The 22503-nt window shown below is 29.8% G+C and overlaps 2 protein-coding genes across 2 annotated transcripts; both read right to left on the bottom strand.

The window, feature by feature from the left end:
* Nucleotides 1–14856: 14856 nt before the first annotated feature.
* On the bottom strand, nt 14857–15906 carry LOC145566424 (protein FAR-RED IMPAIRED RESPONSE 1-like). Its single transcript, XM_081625849.1, has one exon. It carries the CDS (start codon nt 15904–15906, stop codon nt 14857–14859), a length of 1050 nt encoding a protein of 349 aa, XP_081481975.1.
* A 9-nt stretch (nt 15907–15915) lies between these two features.
* On the bottom strand, nt 15916–17041 carry LOC145566423 (protein FAR1-RELATED SEQUENCE 5-like). Its single transcript, XM_081625848.1, has 2 exons — nt 16719–17041; nt 15916–16558 (listed from the first exon to the last, which is right to left on the bottom strand). The coding sequence occupies exons 1-2, from the start codon at nt 17039–17041 to the stop codon at nt 15916–15918; spliced, it is 966 nt and encodes a 321-aa protein (XP_081481974.1).
* Nucleotides 17042–22503: the final 5462 nt, after the last annotated feature.

Here is a 22503-nt window from a genome sequence, read left to right as displayed (position 1 = left end):
TTTCATTAAATTTCGGATTGAGTAAAGATGTGAACCCCAACGTGTATCTCCGGCTCTTTTCAAGGTACCTATCTGATTAACTACCCTACCACTTTCAATTTCACCAATTGATAACAGCATCTTAATTTCAGTCGCTTTTATTTCTTGCAGTTCATTTAGTCGTTTAGAAGATGAACCAACGACATTGACAATTAAAGTCAAATTTGAAAAAAAATTAGTGTATCGTAGTAACATCTCTAGAAGCAGCAACTAATGCAAGTTGTCAGCAATGGGCAAAACAATGGATAAAATAAGCATATGGGCAATCAGAAATAAACAATGCTTGTAACCAATTCCACTAACCTCTCATATTACTGGCTCTATCATATCCTTGACCATGAATGTTTGCAAAAGATAAACAATGTCGAGCAAAAACTGAGCACAACTCCCTCTTAAGTGTTACAGCAGAAGTGTCTGGGACATGTACGAGATAAAAAAAACGCTCCCTAATTGATCCATTCTTATCAACAAACCTTAAAACAAGACCCATTAGCTCTCTTTTGGATTCATCTCGAGCCTCATCTACAAGAATACAAAATTTAGAATCTCCAATTTCCTATCTAATATTATTACGAAGATTAATAGAAATAATATGAATAATCTCTTTTTGAATCGAAGGAGCACTATATTTGAAATTGTAGGGAGCTTGTCTTATTGCTCTAGCAACCTCCTTATTATATGATACCAACAATTTCCTGAACTTAAGATAGTTTCCTTGATTTTCTAAATTCTTTGATTCATCATGACCCCTTAAAGGACAAGATTGTAGGGTTAACAAGCGAAGAATATCAATAGAGGCTTTCAATCGCAATCGATTTAATTTAATTTGCCTCTCACTTTGTTTGTTTAAAACATTTGGAATATACCCTTTTTATTTTGGGAGTGTCTTGTAACATTAAACTGCATTTTTGTGTGTTGAGCAAGGATTTGTTCCAATGTGAGAAAGGAAAGCACATTGCATACCCTCATTTACCTTTTTCCAATTTCTGAAACCAGTTGTAGTAAATACTTTTATACGAGCATCTGGTTCAGCAAAAAAATAACAGGGAAGACAAAATGCAACATCTTTTGAAGGAGAGTATTCTAACCAATCTGGGAACTTATCAAACCAAGTCGATTGAAATCGACGACGATGATTTTCATGCCCTAAAAGAGGATATTCAGGTAAACGGGGTTGGTATGTATAGGGAATATTTCAAGCATCCCACATTTGAGCCCCACAGTGATCATACACTTAAGTATGGTGGCGTCCAAAGGGAAGGAAGCTAGAGCAAAAGAGTCGCCAACAAGTTTTAGGAACTTGTAAACCGTTCACAGGGTGAAGGTTACACCCCTTCACGATCCATGAGATCGCTAACTCCATAGTGGTCTGGAACCATGACTGGATATTCGGGGTTGAAGGTACAAATCCAACCTAAAAGAGATTAAACCTGCCCTCAAATTAGATCTCTACTTTATTCTTCTCATATTCATGTGTGCTTTCTAACTAACATACAATCAATATATTAATCCTAAACTTGTTTAATCTATGTTGGTTGAATATTAATGCACAAACAAATCTATTATTGGCGATCACTTGAATTAAAATCACATTAGCCTAAACAAGATTATTAATTATCTTATTAAGCGTAATTACAAGTATAAATTCCCTTTAATCCTGCAAGAGAAGGCGTGATCAAGCAACAACAATAATATATCAAGCAACATAATAATAACAATCATCATCATAATAATCTCATCAAAGCATAATAATAGCAAGATTCTAGGCATGATACTAACAAGATTAATAACAAATCCTAGCATGTCACTAAACAATAAAGATCAAATCTTTATCCCTAACATGATACTAACATGATATAAGAAAATAGGAAGCAACCTAAGTATGATACTAGAAAGCAATAAAAGCATCCTAACATGATACTAGGAGTTAATATAAAATAAGGAACATGATTTCTATATCAAAAGAATAATTAAGCAATTAAATTACTTACTTCGATGCCTCGTATCTCTTTCTATCAAAGCAATACACACGTTAGTAACTTTAAGGAAAATATTAAAGCAAACAATTAATTTAAATAATTGAAATAGGGATTTGGGACCATACCCTCAGAAATTATCAACCTTTCACGTCTGGGGTGAAGGAAAATTCGAGCCTGACTAGGTGTGTCTAGAACTCATGAATGCGGTATTTTTATTTGAAAAGGGAAGGCTTAGAAAGAGGGAGAAAGAAAGCTATTGCTTAAGAGAGGGAAAAGATGATTATTGAATGATTGTTGATGATTGAAATGGGGAAATACGACCCTATTTATAGAGAAAATAGCCAAGAAACGATAAAAAAAAGACTGAATCCTACTAGGAGTAAAACTGCCTATGTCGCAGAACGACAGAGTCCAGCGCGATGCGACAGACCTGTCGTTGTGCGACAGGCTTGTCTCTATCGTTCAACGCTAGCTTTGTCGTTCTGCGCTGATTCACACGTTTTCTAAAAACTTGTACGGAATCCTTAATCTAATTAAATTCGATTAACAACGTCCGTACTTATCTTTAAAAACCAGATTTAATCTCTTTAAAAACACTTGTTTTAATCTAAATAGAATTCTTATCTTCATAAAAGATATAATTATTAATCTTAATCCCATTAGGACTCAAAACAACCTTCTAGATTATTCTAGAAGATTAAAATTAATTCTAATAATTTTAGGAATATTAATTAATGGGCCCTCCGCTATATTATTGAGCCATAAAACCATTTCAAGCTCAATTCAGTATTTTGGCCATAACTTCCTCATTATTCATCAAAATTGGGCTTATAATATATCGTTGGAAAGCTCTTTCCGAGCCCAATCCAACTGCACTATTATTGGACCCTATCATGGACCACACTAAATTGGACTGGACATTTTTAATAAATAGAGTTCATTAACTCGTTCGAATAATCAAATGACGTGAAAGGTACTCATCACTGGGTTTGGTTTTAGGGGAGACATAATTAGGTGTCTACAGTATGGCTTCAATTTTATATAAGCTCGTCTTATTTCATTTTGTTTCCCGATTGGATAATTCCATATCGGTGGGCGTAAACCTTGGTCACGTTCTTGAGTAAAGATATCTACATTATCTAGTTCAATTCTCTCCTCTCTCCCTATAGATGAACCTGCTCTTGCGGGAGTAGTATTTTCATGCATTGGATTTGTAGGGGTTGTATCTTCATTGGTTGGGGTTGTATCATTCTCCGGTGCTTTCCTCTTAAAAAAAGAGGTAATTGATTTTTGTTTGTTCATAGTTAATCTGAAATTTATGATAAATTAAATTTATTTATTATTTTGTATCGAATTTATTTGTCACAACTCACAAATCATATAAACTCATAAACAAATAAATATGAATTTCAATTTAATATTTCATTAAAAATACACAAAACATTAATAGTATAAAAAAATTCAAAATTTTTAGAATTAGAAATTGCAAATATCAATTTATTAACCAAAAAAAAAAAAAAGACAGAAGCAACACAACATAATTAAATCTCTTAAATTTTACCTATGGAGTCTTGATTTAGTGCCAAAATATTAATTGTAGTCTCGTACTGTAGTATTGCTCTTCTTCCCAAATCCCAATAGCAAAATTGATTATAGTAATTTGCAAGTCTAATAGTAGATAGTAATCTAGTACCTAGGGTTTATTAAAAAAAATAAGAAAATAGACCACTAGCATTAGGAATCCAGGAGGTAGGTATGTCAGTAGGCTGTAGCAATCACATTGAATTACGGAAAGCACAAAATTATAGCAAACTTCGGCCCAACTTGTATTTCTTGTAGTAGGCTATCTGTATTTCTAATACTCACCCTATAAACTAATTTTTGTTTGGGTCGGTACCAGGGACCAGGCCCATGATGGCCCCTCATGAAGGTCCGCCACTGGTCTTATACACATATATACTTATAATTTGTAAAACCTAAGGAGTTTTATACTATGGTTAATCAATCATACATACTAGTAAAACAATTAACTAATATCAACACAAGTAAAAGTTAAAGCAAGAATAATAAAATAAAATTAAAAACATTCATGTTAGACAAAATAAACTAAAAGATGGGCCATTGATATATTAGGGTAAGCAAGAGATAATTGACCAAAGGCGAGATAAATCAATTAAAGTGGGCAATAGTGAATCAGTGAGAAGTTTGAATACACCAACAACAAGTGCATTTTAAATTGTGTTTCACTTTAACAATACATTATTTATTTATTATAAGATGATGATACTTCTAAGGTTGTTTCCCGATAAATCTTGTGAAAATAAATCTAGTTCATCGTTCAGCATCAAATATTTGATTTTTTTTTCTTTAAAAAAAGTAGCAATGTTCCCAACTTCCCATACATAATTATAGTGTAGATCTTAATTAATAATAAACCAAAAATCAAAAACTGGCAATTAGTTTAGTATTCTCGTAATTCAATATAGATATTGACCTTTTACAAAATTGTTTTAATCGAATGAGCATACAATCCCCGTATAAATTATAATACTTATATTAATCGTCTTTGATAACAATTCATCCTATACAATAATTTAGGTAGCCCAAAAAAATCAAATTTATATGTGTACTTTGCTAATTTCAAAAAAGACAAAATCTAGCAATATCAAGATGAATTAGTTTAATATAATGGTGGGATTATTGGAAATTAAGATATAGAGGTAAATTACATACCTAAAAATGGAGATGATTTAGGATTTTCCTAGAAGCATATGCATAGTATACAAGTTGTATAAGAAAGAGAGAATGAAGAAGAGGAAGGAGTGGCTATAGAGAAACTAGGGTTAGGGTGGAGTTTATAATGGGGTTTTTATACTACCTTTTTTTTAAAAAAAAAAAAAACTTTTTACCTTTTTTTTTTTTTTTTTTTTTTTTTACAGAGTTCTTTTAATTACTTCGTTTTGTAGTAGAATTATTATTATTATTATTATTACCAATTACAAATTCCGTAATTATTATTTTCACTATGAACATAGATTGTATATTTGTGCGTGCTTAGTTTCGTGTCAACCTAACCCGTAATAGAGTTTCATTTCATATACTACATACTTCGTATTTACATTCTTATAACATAGGGTATATTCTGTTCATCTTATTTCCACTTATTTCAGGTGTAATAAGTTTAGTTAAGTTCGGATAAATTTAGTTCAGATTTAATAAGTTCTAATAAGGTTTAACCAAGTATAATTACAACTAAAATAAGTTTTAATAAGGTTTAATAAGTTCAGATAAGTTCACGTAAATTCAGATAAGTTAAGATAAGTTCAGATCAATGAAAATTAGGTGAATAGAACACACCCTTATAAACTTAATTATAATATATTATTGATCATTTAATGTTTAGTTTGATAAGTCATATGATTCATCATATACTAATTAATATTACTTTAAACTTGTTGGAAATACATTATATTGTAAAATTGAAGTTATTACTTAGAAGTGCGGAGAACAATTGTGCATTATTATAGAATTATATATAGGCGATATGCGTCGTACGGTTATACTCACTACATACATATGCAATAATTTATCCTTTAATTTAAAGAATGTACATAGTAACAATTAACTATCAATTATTGCATATGTATGTAGTGAGTATAACCGTATAGTTACAATGTCAAGTTTTTAACATACACTTAGAAATTCTAACAACTCTAACAAACATCTTATACAAATTGAATTAGTAATAAAGTAATTCTAACTATTCTAACAAATATCTTATACAAATTGAATTATTAATAAAGTAAACTAATAGTACCGTACTCATAGCCTTGTAAGATTGTACAATATCAAAGCCAAGCTTGATCGTCTTGAAAGATACTATGATGACAATTTTTTCGAAGGAGTTGAGAGTAATGATCATGTTAGTGATGCTAAGTCTTTCCAATAAGAGAAAAGGGCAAGAAATATTTGTTACTCTTCATATTTGATTATTCTGCTTTGGTTAGATTAAATCAGGGTTCCATATTATTATTATATTAGATTTGTATGAAAATAATTCAAAATATTAATATCCTTTTGAAATATTATTTAAAATTGTTCGAGATATATATATATATATATATAGGACCAGGTTATAATGAGAACCAATTGCAAAATAGGAACTAAGAACTAATCAAGACCGTTAGATTAGAGACAAGAGGCGCGTGATCTAACGGCCGAAATTGATTCAGAAAAATTAAGGCGCGATTTCTCTCTCTACTCCGTCATTTTCACTCTCTTCTCTCTCTACTCTTCTTCGCCATTATCAACTGCTCACAAGCTTCGAAAACCGCCATAACCATCCATACAACTGCTTAATTTCGCTATATAATCACAATTATAACTTCTACAGTCTACATATTTCATTTTCGGAACAAAAAATTTCGAAAATAGGCAAAAATGGACGAATGTTAGGTATTATATCAAAACTTCGAAGTTCGTACTCTTTTTTGCTATTTTTGTTGCAATTTTTTACTTATATTTGTCTTTTTTGCTTGATTATGTTAAATTTGAACTACCAGAAGTTGAATCGGAGAACTTCGAAGTTCAATTTGGGCATTTTTAAGTTCGATTTCTTCTAAATCAGGTATTTTCACAATTTAGTTTGTTTTTGTTCAAATTATGTTTAATTTAATTATTATTTTGGTTTAAATTTTTTGTAATTTAGATTTCAATTGGTACTAATTTAGAATAGTTTTGATTAATTTAGGAGTAATTGTTGATAATAGTTAATTTATGAGTAATTTTTTAGTGCATTATTGTTGCTTTGGTACTTCTGCTCTGCTATTTGCTATTGAAAATGTTGCTACGGAGTAATCAAGTGACTTCGGTTAATTTATGATTAATTTTTTAGTTCATTATTGTTGTTTTGGTACTTCTGCTCTACTATTTGCTATTGAAAATGTTGCTGCTGAGTAATCAAGTGACTTTGGTTAATTTATGAGTAATTTTTAAGTGCATTATTGTTACTATTTGCTAAAAGTAGATAGAGATTTGCAAAATGTAAATAGAAATTAAATAAAAGTAACTTAAAAGTAATTTATTTTAAGTTTCTATGGTTTTGAGTGCATTATTTTTAAAAGTAGACAGAAATTTGCTAAAAGTAGATAGAAATTGCCTAAAAGTAGATGTGCAAACTGAAGATGTGCCTAAAAGTAGATGTGCCTAATCAATAAATTGATGTGACTTTTTTATCATTGCTTGTGTATAACATATCAAAAAAGATGAAAATCCTTGCTCATTACATTACCCTATACATTATCATTGGTCATCTCATTTTTGTTTTGAATTGCAGACAGATTAAAATGGCCAAAACTACAAAGAAAAAACCTCCAACACAACCAGATCCAGCAAAGGAAATTCCTGCAGCAAAGAAGGTTGCTGCAAATAAAAAAGTTACTGCAGGCAAGAAATCTCCTACAGCCAAAATAACTCCTGCAGCCAAGAAAGTTCCTGCAAATTCAAAGCAATCTCCAATTAAAGGTATATAATATTGAAATACAATAATTATTTGATAAAGTAAATAGAAGCATTTATAAAGTAAATCATTTATCTGTATAAGTCTATGTTACAAATTTAAAGATGCATACTATTACATAATTGAATATGAAAGTAAATGGTTAGTTTAGTAAAGTAAATAAAAAAGCTTATAAAGTAAATGTTTTAAAAGTTCTGTAACATGTTTATACCTATAAACTGATTATGCAAACTAAATGTATTAGGTGCTAAGCTTCAAAGGATTTCAAAAAAGCAAATATTGATAAAGAGAAGGATTAAAGAACTAGAAGCATCAAAAGGTTCATAAATTTATATAGTAAAGAATATATTAATCTAGGAATTCCAGAAGATGATGAGATAATTGTGAATAATTTCGATAACAAATTAAAGACTTTGAAGAAAGGAGGGAGGATTTTAAAAGATTCTTTGTGATGTATGTTTGCAGCACATTCTTGGCCCCTGTTGCAAACAGAGTGATTGATTACAAGATAATCAACTATGCAGACAATGTGAAACAGATACATAACCTAGATTGGTGTGGTTATGTGATGAATAACTTGTGCAAAGCAGTGAGGAGCTTCAAGAACAACAAAAACAAGGAATCAAGATCAGGAATCAGTGGATGTGTCCTGATTCTTCAACTTGTCTACTTTCATCATCTGGCATTCAGAGGGCAGACTGAACCTACAACATGCCATTGATCAAACATTGGTCAGATGAGAAACTGAAAGAAAGAATTGCAAATGAGGCAAAGGCATCTTTTGGTCAAGGAGAACTCCAAAAAGATGTCTATCCAGTTTGTAGAAGAAAACAAAAGCAAGCATTCTTGGGAGATGTAATTGAGAATGCTTATAGAAACTTTGCTGATAGAGAGAGAAGATTGGTGTCATTCAACCTACCAGAAGGTGTCATGACATATAGTGAAATACATGATGCTGCAAAAGATGTGAGTAATTTTTTTATAAGTTACAATGATTTCTTGTATTTACTTTAAATGAAATGTCTTTACTTTTATCTCATATTTGTTTACTTTTATTATATTGAATTGCTCTGCTTCTAGTAGTAATAATATAAAGTAAATGATAAACATAAAGTAAATAATGTAGACTTAAAAGTAAACAAATTAACTTAAAAATAAAGTATTTGTGTTAAAAAATAATGTATTAATAAATTGTTATTATTTATTTTGAAGGAAATTGAAGAAGAACTGCATTTGTTGACTAGAGATTCAAAACTCTTTGCAATGATACATGCTGAGCGTATAGTTACCTTAGGAGAGAAGATAAAACAGCAACAAATGAATGTGTCTACATCAAATTCTCAAAAGGTTTCTGAAACACAAAAGCTAATGGAAGATCCTAAAGTACAAAGGGCTATGGATGAAATAGTCAGGCTTTATGATGATTTAAGAGATGTATCTAGTGTGATTCTGTCAATATGGGAGGAGCAACACAAAAATTCTAAAACAGATCCTAAACCTAATCAAGAAAATGCAGTTGATCCTAAAACTGTCAATTTGGATGATGATGATGAAGATATGAAAATAGAGGATCTGGATGATGAAAAAAAAAGAGGAGGATGACAAAAAAGAGGAGGAGGAAGAAGAGGAGGAGGAGGAAGAAAAGGAGAAAAAGGAGGAGGAAGAAAAGGAGAAAAAGAAGGATGAGGAAGAAAAGGAACAAAAGGAGGAGGCTGTTGATAAGGAGGAGGAAGAAAATAAGGAAAACAAGGAAGAAGACAACAAAGAGGAGGAACAAGTGAATGAACAAGAGAAGGAACAAGGTAAAAAGGAAGATGAGAAGCAGAAAGAGAACACTGAAAAGAAAGAAGAGAATAATGAAGAGAAAGGAGAAAAGGATGTTGATAACCAGGAAGTTGATGCTGATATTAGTAGTGTAGTACACTCAGTCACTGAGAGTATCCTAAATCAGCCAACACTTACAAAGAAAGCAACAAACAAAACAATTGAAAGTAAGTTGTTAACTTTAGTAAATATTTAATCAATCCATAGTCAATAGTGGATGATTGTTTTGAAACTATATCTGCTATTTTATTTCAGGTGATGCTGAAAAACAACTTCAGGCAAAAACAACCATTGAACTTAAAGACATTCACCAGGAGATAGTTTCAAAAGTTAAAATCAAATTAGATTGTGGAGAAAAAGATGTTGAAATTGATTTTGTTTCAAAGACAATGAAAGGAAACAAATCAAGAATGCATGAAATGCCAGAGCTTTATCAAGTAGTGGCTGATTACTGCTTTGTGAAGTATAGCCCATTCAAACAGTAAGTAATGTATTATTTAATTTCAAACATATTATATCTACTTTAGATAATATTTAGTTTACTTTAAATAATATTTTATTTACTATAAATATTTAATTTTGCACAGTGAAGAGATTGTGAAATTTGAAGGTCTTCCCATGATAACAAGAGATGACACAACATCCCTAGCTCCAACAGCCCCTGCTCAAATGATAAAATCTAATATAGTTCAATGTTGGTCATTCCTTATGAATTATTCTCGATTGAAAGAAGATCCTTCATACTTTTTCTTTGGCATTGACCACAATGTAAGAGTTAAATAAAATGTTAAGCTAAGTCATAATTAAACATGTATGATCTCATTAAGTAATATGTTTTATGTGCTCATTAATACACAGAGACCTCTAGAGCTGTCTCTCATGTCACAAGATGCTTCCCAGCAAACAGATAAAACAACATATGTGAAGTCTCCTTCAGTACACTCACAAGAATTGAATCAGGCATGGTATGATTGGATGTGCCTATGTGATGCAAAGGAGAAAATTATGACAGCTTAGTTGGTATGTCTTATTATTCATGTATAATAAACTACATTGTAGGCCATTGTGATTTTGAATTTGTAGACTAATAACTGTAATTTTAATGACAGATTTTTGTTCCAATCTGTCTGAGTAACCACTATAGTTTGATAGTGGTTAACTTTATGAATCAGACCATTCAATACTTGGATAACAGGGAGTATGATGACAGGCAAAAGCCTTTCTACAGAATTCTTGGATCTATTGTGGTAAGTTTTTTTTGCTTTATAAAAAGTAAATTATTAAAGTAAATAAGACTACTATTAAAGTATATGAATATGTATTAAAAGTATACATTATAATGTCTGTAAAAAAAATAAGATAAAATATAAAGTAAAAGATGTTCTGATTAAAGTAAATAATATTTTTATTGAAGTAAAAGAATATCTATTAAAAATATACATTATATTACCTGTAAAAAAAATAATATAAAGTATAAAGTTAAAGATGTTCTAATTAAAGTAAATCATATGTTTATTAAAGTAATTTATACTATAAATTTGTATTACTTATATATTGCTTTACAAATGTTATAGGTGGAGGAAATGTCAAACTTTCTGAAGAGAATTAATCATGAAAAAGCTGATGAAATACTAGAATATGAGTTTGATGAAGTTAACTTCAAGTGGAAGACACCAAGATATACTCTTGATTGTGGTGTTTTTACAATGATCCATATGATGTGTTTTTCTGGAGACACTTTTGATTCTGACCTTGATTTAGCAAATAGGAGAAAGGTGTATCGTGCAGAAATATGTGCTACTCTTGCTTTGGAAGACATAAACACTAAAAGAAAACAACTTATGGGAAAAATTTCAAGGTTCAGGGTAGTTAGGAAACTAGAGAAGGAGAAAGGGGTGGAAGATATGATATGTGTTTCTGATTTCTTGAAGAAACACAAGGAAGTAATGGATAACATGAGTTTGACATGTCACCAAGTGATTGACTACTTAGCAATCAATGATGACGAAAACTTTCCAAACAAGAGGTATGTTTTATATTTGCTAAAAAACAAATACTCATATTGCATTATATATAAAATTGTTTGCCATAAGTATAACTTTAATTTTAATTCAACATTACAGCGAAGTAGTTGGCTGGTTTATAGATTCAATTGAAATATTAAGGCAAGATTGTAACGCTTTCCTCAATGAATGGAAAGTTTCAAGTAATATAATCACTGCTTGGTCAAACCACCTCAATGACATTGAAATGCAAAAAGACAGGTCTGAAAATGACTTGATCAGATTCTTCTTTGGATTTGAGTTCATGGTAAGTTTTTCCAATTTAATTTTATAATTTAAAATTATGCATTAAACAAATATTAGTAATAATCTTTAGATTTTTTTTTTTTTTTTATTTTTTATTTTTTGCAGGATGCTTTAACAATGTGTTTGAATGCTCTTGGGAAAAAAGGAGTAACAAGTCTGCAAAAACTATGGATTGATTAGAACAGTTCACAATAATTGGACTTAGATTCAGCTCAATGTGTAAGACAGAATTAATATTTAAAGTAGAACAATATATGTTTAAAGTAATAAAAAACAGGTTTAAAGTAAATATGTGTAAAACAAACCTATGTGTAGGTATTTATACCTTTGAAGATGGAAGATCATTATTTTCTTGTTGTGATAAACTTCAAAGATGAAACAATTGATCATCTGGACAGCACTTTGTACGTGACTAATGAAGAATATGAGCCTGTACAGAATTTTATCTTAGAAACGGTAAAGAATCAATAGATTAAAAAAATGTCTTTAAATTCATTTTTCAATGTCTAATATTATATTAATATTCATTGCATTGCAGGTGATACAAGTACAAAAGTTGTTTAAAAAAAGAAAGCATCCACAAGCAAATGATACGATGTCCAACAAGCTGAGAATAATTGAACTTCCATTCCAAAAAGAAAAAGAAGATAATTTCTCAGCAAGCTATCTAATGCTGCATATGAAGGTTTATGATGGTGTAAATGGGATAGGATTAGGAACAATAAAAGAGACTTATTTTTGAAGTCCTTGAACTCTATACTTATCTGGTAATTTATGTAAACTAAAGTTAATCTTTTATTTTTTTTTTTACAGGAATTTCCAAGACTGAATCACCATCACATAAGAACGGTGCTTGACCTACTTCTCAATGATAACAATCAAATGAAACAAACACTACTTACAAATTTTGAGAATTGGGAAGAGAAGAAAGCATCCGAACAATTGTAAATGATATCAGTAGATTTGAATATATCATAGATATTAGAATATATCAGTAGTTTTAAGTAGTATGTTTGTATGAAGAATATATATTATATCTCCTAGTTGAATTACTGGGATTGTTCTGTGTCAAAAATGGTGGTAGATGTAAAAGTAGAAGAAATCAATCAAAAAGTAAATGAAAATAGTGTTAAAGTAAATAACACTATGTTTAAAGTAAAAGTAAAAAAGTTTAAAAAAAAAACCTTTCTGAAATATGGTGTTCGATTTTAAAGTAAACAAAAATATTGTTAAACTAATAGAAAATGAATCTAAAGTAGAGGTGGAGATGGGAAAAAGTATTAAAGTCAAAACAAGAAAAAAATTCAAGTAAAAAACATGTTATTCGATTAAAAGTGAATGAAAATAGTGTTAAAGTAAATAACACTATGTTTAAAGTAAAAGAAAAAGTTTTTAAAAAAAAATCTTTCTGAAATATGGTTTTCAATTTTAAAGTAAAGAAAAATACTGTTAAAGTAATAGAAAATGGATCTAAAGTAGAGGTGGAAATGGTAAAAAGTATTCAAGTCAAAACAAGAAAAAAATTCAAGTTAAAAACATGTTATTCGATTATAAGTAAAGTGAATTAATTTGATTATAAGGGCGGGGCGGGGCGGATGTTGGCCTTTCAATCCCCATCCCCTTCCCCACGATGCCACGACGGGTACAATATTTTAATTCACGTAATTCTTTTATTAAATAGTATAAAAGTATATTATTTTTGTTTTAAAGATATATATATGTGGGTATGAATTGGGAATGGGGCAGGTACAAAGTGGAGCGGGTAGGATGGGTCAGGGATGGGGCGGGTACAACTTAAAATCCATCCATCCCCGCCCCACCACCCGCAAAACCGAGACCCATGCCCACCAAACTGGGGATGGGTCGGGTCTCCTACTTGACCTGCCCCACATCCATGGGTGGAGGTGGTTGTGAAGGTGGTTGTGAGGTGGTTGTGGAGGTGGTAGTTAAATGCTTGGTCACACTAAAAAAATACAAATTTTTAAAATATTGGTTTTTGGAAGGTCATGCACCACACTATTTCAGTAAGAACGAGTTTGGTTTGGGTTAAGGAAGAATGGGTCGGGTCTATTCGAGTTAGGTCAACAGGAATTAATACCGTAACCTATGTTGATCAAATACGGATTGGGTCATGCTTAGGGGTGTCAATTCGGATGATCGGATCGGGTCTGATATGGTCAGGTCGGGTCGGGTAAATTTTTAAAGTTAAGTCATACTAAATTGTTATGTCCACGCGAGTCTAAATTTGAATCGGATATTTTTCGGATCGATTTCGGATCGGGTCGAGTCGGGTGTGCTTTTAACATCTCTAGTCATGCTTGAGTTGAGTTACAACCGGCCTTACATCTTATTAGGTTTGGTACAGGTTTAGGTGAGTTTAATAACATGTTAAGTTACATTCAATTCAAGTCAATAATTAGCGAGTTAGAGAATTAAGTCAATATAGAATTTTAGACGAATTTGGTTGAAGTCAATAATTTTACGGCTTATAATCAAGTCCAAGTCACCAAGTCAATAATCTATGGGTTACATTTAGGTCAGGTCATCTACACGTCAATTCATGTTCGAGATCAAGTCTCAAATACTCTTGTTAACTCGGGTTCCATGGAAAATATGACAAGTATTTTAGAACAAAAAATGGAAATGGTAACAACTATTCTATGACAAAGGGAGTAATACAAGATATTATCTTTAATTTTTTAAATAAGGACATTATATATATCAAACAATTCATATGATATAAAATATCATAAAAGTAAATGAATTATTTCATAAAGTTAATGTATAATAGCTAAAAGTAAATAAACTGAACTTAAGTTTTGTAATACAATTACTTATAGTAAATGTAAAAATATTACAATAATAAAAATAATAAAAAAAAAAATTTGTTCATTAAATCTTGATCTTGATCTTCCAAAACATCTTCTAATTTCCAAGTATTATAATAACTGCACAAAAATAAACATCAGTTATTTGTGACAAATTAAAGTAAATAATTTAGATTGTAAAGTAAATAAATTACAACTTAAAGTAAATAGGAAAAGTAAAGAGGTAAAATACCAAATAAAAAAAGTACCAAGTATAATAATACCTGCACAAAATAAAAAGTAAATGAAGTTACTGTTAAAGTAAATAAATAGAAGTTTAAAGTAAATGGAACACATTTAAAAGTAAAATACCTGAAAAATTACTTGTTTGGACAGTTTCTACTGTCATGGGAAACACCAGATTCACCACAAGTTCTACAAGTTCTGCCCTTTTTGGATTTTTGTTCAGTACCTATTTCTTTTACACTCTTCAACCGCTTTGAACTTCTGGTAGAACCTTTATTAAGACACTGATTTGGAGGCAAGATATTTACATCTACTTCATTTGACCCAACCAAAACCTGAATATCAACATCTTTCACCTCTTTTGAACTTGGTGCATTTTCAGGATTATTCTTTGATATCATCTGCTCCTCAAATGAAGATAATGTCCTAATAAGCTCAGATAAATCATCCTCAGATTGGTCAGTTAAACTCACACAACTGAAAATCTTGGACCATACATCACTGACCAATTGCTTCTTCTTATCATACTTAAAAGCATCATCCAGAGCAACATTTATGACAGAAGCTTTCTTCAGAACATCTTTTCTCCAACAATTTAAGATATAAGGATCGGGAATTTCACGTATACACTTGCCTTTCATAACAAACAGAATGTGTCTACATAATACACCTTGACTCTCAAACATTCTAAAAGTACAACTTGAATCATATGTGGCCAAGTCAAAAGTTACATCAAAATTTTTCCTTTTCTCATGATCAACAATAACAGAAAACTCCACACCATCTCCATATAGAGAACTACAACTTTCAACACCACATGAAAAACAGGCTTCCTGGCATTCTTCTTGAAAATCATAAAATATGGCACAAGTATAAACAACAGCAGCGTGCTTTTCCAAGTGTAAATGAGTAACCAATTGAGGCTCAAGTTTATTAAGCCTTATCAACTCATCCTGTTCATGCCTTTGAGCATCAAGAGTAGTTTCATAACGGATAAAGAATTCAACACAGGTTACATGAGGGTTTGTAAAATTACAAAAGAAACTGTTTTCACCTTCAGACCTAGAAGTAGAACGCAGTAAACCACCCATAAATAAGTCCCTAAAATATGCAGGAATCCAAAGATGTTTAATCTTGAACATGTATGCAAACCACTCATGATCGACAAGGTCAAACTCCTCCATAACACTATTCTAGCCATCAACAAATACATGAGGATCAATTTCTCTATCCCAAACTACTGCACTTAGCTTTTTTAGGAAATCAGTTTCATTACAAAAAGCAGTTCCAAGATTTTCAGGTACCTTCCTCATTATGTGCCACATACATAGCCTATGTTTAGTCTTGGTAAAAACCTTTTCTATGGCAATACCCATTGCAGGATCTTGATTAGTGATAATACAAGAGGGTTCTCTTCCCATACACTTCAAAAAAGTTTGAAATAGCCACACAAAAGAATCTATGTCTTCTTTAGATAATAAAGCAGCACAAAATGTAACACATCTCTTGTGATTATCAACACCAATAAAAGGACAAAAAACCAATGAATATTTATTTGTATAATAGGTAGAATCAAAAGATAAAGAGTCCCCAAATAATTGATAATCTCTTCTACCAATAGCATCAGCCCAAAAGACACGGGTCAAATGCCTGCTTTCATTAACACAGTAATCAAAATAATAACCCCCTTCACTTTTCACTTTTTGTTCAAGGTTCTGAACAAACATCGCACCATCAGCATTAGCGATATAAACTTTCAAGTCCCTAGGAAAATTTTTGAAATCATTTTTACTGCCCTTGACATTTTGAAACCCACCACAAAGTTCTTTCATGATCCTATAAGACATAACAGCCCCTATATTTAACTTTGAGTTATCAAAAATAAACTTCTTATGAGCAAAATTTAAACCAACTTCATGTTTAGTAACCTGCCTCGTTAGTAATAGGTGTAGAAAAAGGATGAGAATGAGATTCATAAAAACAATAAACCATATACTTCCTACCAGTACAAAACCTAAATTTTATCTTAGCAGGACAACCAACTCTCTTCACAGTCTTTCTCTTTAAACAAGAACCTTCGACTTGTTTACCAGATTTCTTGTTATTTGTCACATACCCTTCTTTGCTACATAATAAATATTTAATTACAGTAAATCCTTTACCAGTAGGATCATCCTTATTCTTTTGTGATTTAGTAGTACTAGAACGGACTTTAAACCCACACTCATTAGCATATTTGTAATAAAAGGCAATACCATCTTGAAGAGTATCAAATATCATTCCAACAAAAGGTTTGTTTTCCAAAGAACAACCTGGCATATACTCTTTATCACCTCCAGAATCATAATATATTTTAGGCTGAGTGGGTGTTTTGAAAATTCTTACATTGTTATCTTCAGTAGTGACAGAAGAAGATCAATACTCTACACTTTCAGATATGTTCCTGAAAAGTAAATGAATCGAAGGAAAAAGTAAACAAACAATAAATAAAAGTAAATAAACTATAACAAAAAGTAAACAAAATTTTTAAAAAATATACTAATAAAAACTATTAGAGATATACTAAAAAGTAAATGAGTCGGAGCATAAAGTAAAAAAAAATTAAAAACTTGAAGAAACTAAAAAACATGAAGTTATAAGGATTAAGTAAAACTAATAAAGAGAAGTTAATGACTGAATGCAAAATGTAAATTTAAAACAACAACAAATTATACTACTTGATTAATAACAGCAAGCAATATAGCAACTATATGCAAAAAACATCTACAATGAATTCCGTAAGTGTAAAACCATAAAATTAAAAACCAAAATCATAAAAATAAAACACAAAATCAAACACTAAATTGTATATAATAATTCAAAGAACAATTAATAAGTAAAAACTGATAAAAATTACGATAAAAAACCCTAAATAGGAAAATACAAATATAATTAGAAAAGTACCTCAATGAATGAAAAAAAATCGAAGAATACGATGTAATTGAAGATCAAAATCGAAAAATCTGGGCAAAAAAATTCGCAAAATCGAAGAACAGATGGCGCGGCGGAGCAAGCAATGTTAGAGAGAGAAAATGAAGACGCGAAGAGAGAGAAAATGAAAGGAAGAGAGAGATAAAGAAAGGAGGTCATTCAAAGTGACAAAATTACCAAAATGCCATTACTGAAATGAAAAAGGCGGGTGAAGCAAGGGCCGTTGAATTGAGAGTGATCAACGCTCCAGATTAGTTCCTAGTTCCTATTCTATGCTTAGGTTCTCACATGATCCCATTTCTATATATATATATATATATATATATATATATATATATATATATATGTCGAGCAAATATTTAAGCTAGGATTATATATAGTACTAAATAGAACGAAGTTATCTTATTTGTTTGGAGTATTTTAGACTATTATTAGTGGTACTATGTACTAGAAAATGGTCATAATTCATAAATTCATAACTCATTACTCGTGCGAAATTTACCTTGGCCTCTTTGTGGACTATTTGTTTGGGGGTCAAAGAAAGTGGAATAAAATAAGAGAGTTGCAAAATTAAAGTAAACTACTTGTTCAAAAAAAAATAAAGGGATACACAAATGTACAATAATTTCTTCGCTAGGACATTCGTTTTATAATAATTAACATTACTAGACTTTCAATTCTAGTAGCAATAGATGCGTATAAGGTGTTTTTTATTTATTTATTTTTTTATCATTAATATGTGAAAATAATATTCACTAGATGTAAGCACGGTTCTTATAACGTATTGATCTTTACCATTATTTTTTTTGCTATTTTAATTTTTTTAGATAAATATAAGGATAAAATTATTAATAAAAAAAAACAATTGATATGTTAAAATTTTAAAATCATACACAACAATATAATAAAACTGGGTAGTTTTATTCTCAAGATCTTATACTTCGTATAAGAATCTTAATCATCATAATAAAAAGAAGATATAATCATGAAATAAAATTAATAGGTTGACATAACAACGAAAAATGCTTAGAATAAGAATAAAAACATTTTAAAAATACACATAAAAATAGGAATAAAATTGATAAATAAACAAATCCAAACACATTTATATAAAATAAATTTTAATTTTTATATTATAAAGTTAAAGGCAAATATACCAATGAAATTGTATATTAGAATTGATTCAAATACTGAAACGGTACATATAAATCTTAATATTATTATGAAACCCGAACCATGGGATGCACATTCTTTTTAATTAAATGTATCAGATTGAGCAGAGTATTCTTTCTATGTTAAGAGCATTTTAGGGTATAGGTTTTACCACCTCAATTAACTCTTCATTTCTAGCATGCTATAGTTAGAAATGTATCTCAGCTATGGGAGTGGGAGATTGCCAATAAGCCATATTCTTTGCGAAATATAATCCACTTTAATGCATTTCACGCTTAAATCACCTTTGTGAAGAGGCACACTCCAATACCATTGATAACCAATAGGTTTGATTGTAATGTCTAGATATGTTTTAATTGCCGCATGATTGCATGAATAATCACCCCATAATTAAAAAAATAACAATATAAGTTAAATTATGAAAATCGTTTCCAAACCTTATAAATTAGATTGTAAATGAACTTACAAAAATACCTTCTCTAATTAATCTGATCTATTAAAAAGAAATATAATAATTAGAAAATCAATTGCAAGCATAAACATAAATATTCACTGAAAAATTAAACTAACAATTATCCAACCATTGATGACAAAAAATTGATGTGGAATTTTTCATGTGATTTGTATGATATTTCAAGTGCAAGTACAATGATTCTATTATAAATGTATGAGGTTTATTTATTTATTTATTTATATATATTTTTTAATCTTATCATAGAAAAGCTATCTATATTTATCATTTATGTTCAGTTGGAGTAGTATATTATATCTTTTCAAAAAACTTATCATACAAAAGCTATTAACTATTTTATTATTATTTTTTTCCTAACCAATTTTTTTTTTTTAATAAATCATACCAACGTATAAAGTTGTATATTAAGTTGTAAGGTTGTATAATTTATAACATATCGTTGTTCCATGTTAAGTTATATAGTATATAACATATTGTAGCTTCCACATAAATATTTTGATTAAGATGTGTTATTTTTATATTATAAAATAAATCAGATATATGATCTATGAAATAATTATATAACCATAGCAATAAATTTTTTATCTTTATACAAAACCGTCATAAAGATTATATTTCAATAGGTAATTACAAATGATATACTTAAATATTTTTAAAAAAAAAAAAACCTATACTTAAATATTAAAAAAAAATCTAAAAGAGTAAACAATTATATTATATCGAATTTATATCTAATATAATTATGAGATAAATGAATTTAAACTCTCAAATTTCATTCGTTAATTTTGCTTAGGTGGCAAGTGATTTTTTTTTAATTCTAAAATAAAATAGAAATAAATTTTAATTGGTTGAAATAAAACTCTTACATGTGTGGCGCTCTGAATGCTCCCAAAAAATGCCTACTTTATATATATATATATATATATATATATATATATATATATATATATATATATATATATATATATATATATATATATATATATATATATATATATATATATATATATATATATATATATATATATATATATATTAGATTTTAGTTATACCTATTATTTATCTATGACTAAAAAATGAAAAGTTTCTTTGGTTTCACTTGTACACTTTACCTTTTACTGTTTGATTTTTTTTTTTTTTTTTTTTTTTGTGGTACCCTTGTATAAGTTTTTTACTTTATTTTTTCATTATACCCTTTGATAATTTTTACCTTTTATTTTAAATTTTAGCTATACCTATTATTTATTTATTACTAAAATTTTAAATTTTGTACCCTATCATTATAAATTTTTACCTTTTATTTATTTATTACTAAAAAATTCAAAGTATTTGAGATTAAAGAAGTAGGACTCATATTTATATGTTATAGGGCCCCTAAAAGATTTATGGCACAGGGCCCCAAAAAGGTTTAAGACGGTCTGAGTGAGACTAAGTGAATAAGGAAAAAAGTTTGTTGCATATTTTGGATGTATACAATGATAGATGGTTAAGAAATACAAAATTTATGGAGACATATTGGTCTTTGAGACTACATATAGGACAAATAAAAATAACCTTATTTGTGTTCCATTTGTACGAATCAATAGCCATTTGAAGAACACAATTTTTGCATGTCTTTTTTTTGGCGAAACAAAAACACTATTGAATGAGTATTTGACACTGTTAAAATGTCAATGCAAGGTAAATGCATTGTTACTATAATTACTAATCTAGGCGCAACAATTGCAGTTGGTATAAAAAATGTACATATCTTCTATGTAGTATGCTTCTATAATCCCTAATTCCTAGTCCCTACCTCTCCTGTAATCCCTAATCTCTAATCTTCTATGGCCTTAGTTGGTGATGTGTAAGGGCTTCTTATGCTTATAATACTTATATTACCGTACGTCCTTTCGTTTGTTGTAAAATCTGTATAATTAATGTAATATCATCCGTCTTCAAATTTTTTAAATAAAAAATCCTGAAAAACTTACAAACAGTTGATATAAGCTTTGGTGTGTGAAAATTGTATTTAAGAAATGGAAGAACCAATAGGTCTTAGCTGCATCCTGGTGCAGTTAGGATAGCTGCGTGCACCACACTCTATAAAATGAGCATTTAGTAAAAAATATGAATACGCAAAAACAATAAACATTTAGTAATAAAAAATGAACACGTAAAATAAAGAATATTTAGTACTAGTAACAGAAAATATTTTAAATCAATGATCATTTAGAATATTGAAAATGAATATATTATCATATAATCACTGAAGTACGACCTTAGAAATGAAAATTTAGTAAAACAACACATAAAAAATGAAAATATAAAAAAATGAACATTTTCAAAAAAAAAAAAAAAGTGGACACGATAAAAAAAAATTTGAATTTTAACACCTTAAACAAAAAAAAAAAAAAAAAATGGTTTTTAACACTATAAAAAAAAGTTCTATTTTAGCACCATCTAAAGTTTAAAAATTTTGACTTTACCACAACTTAACGATTGCCGTCCAAAAAGCCATTAATTAGGGTCTTTTGTGCCATGTGTCTCCAAATAATTAGTTAAATTTTTTTTTATAAAATTTTAAAAAACAAAAACCCTAAACTAACCCAGCCACCCCATCCTCACCGCTGGCAGCACGTTGCCGCCCATTGTCCCACCCTAGCCACTGCAAATTCCGCCCCTCCCTTTTCCTTTCCCCAAAACCGATAGCAGCTCTCCAACAGCCGCTAAAAACAAGTAGTGAGTTTTTCAAACCATCAAACCTCGACCATCAATAACAGCGGCTAATGGTCGAAAACGACCGGTTTAGTGCCTAAGTGGTTGAAAACGACCCTTAGCGGCCATAAATCGGTTGTTTTCGACCCTTAGCGGTCGTTTCTAGGGGGTGTGAAAACAACCACCAGCTTTTGGTGGTCGTTTTGGTTAGGTTGCTAGTTTTAGGGATAGGAAAGAGTAGGGGTGGAGAAACAGGTGGCTGGGGCCGGGAATGACGGTGTTAGGGGGGTAGTGTAATACCTTGTATTTTTATACGTATTTTATTTAAAATATGTATTTTGAGAAGTATTTAATTGAATTGAAATGTCTTATTTAAAGTATTTTAGTTATTTATTTTAATAAGTTTGGAAATATTTTATAAAAGGAAAGTTTATGTAATTAATTATTTTAATTAAGTTGGGGTTTAATT

This window comes from Chenopodium album, chromosome 11, assembly GCF_948465745.1.
Source record: "Chenopodium album chromosome 11, dcCheAlbu1.1, whole genome shotgun sequence".
Lineage (NCBI taxonomy): Eukaryota > Viridiplantae > Streptophyta > Magnoliopsida > Caryophyllales > Amaranthaceae > Chenopodium > Chenopodium album.
The sequence above is the reverse complement of the archived record's forward strand: the minus strand, read 5'-3'. Positions and strand labels throughout refer to the sequence as shown.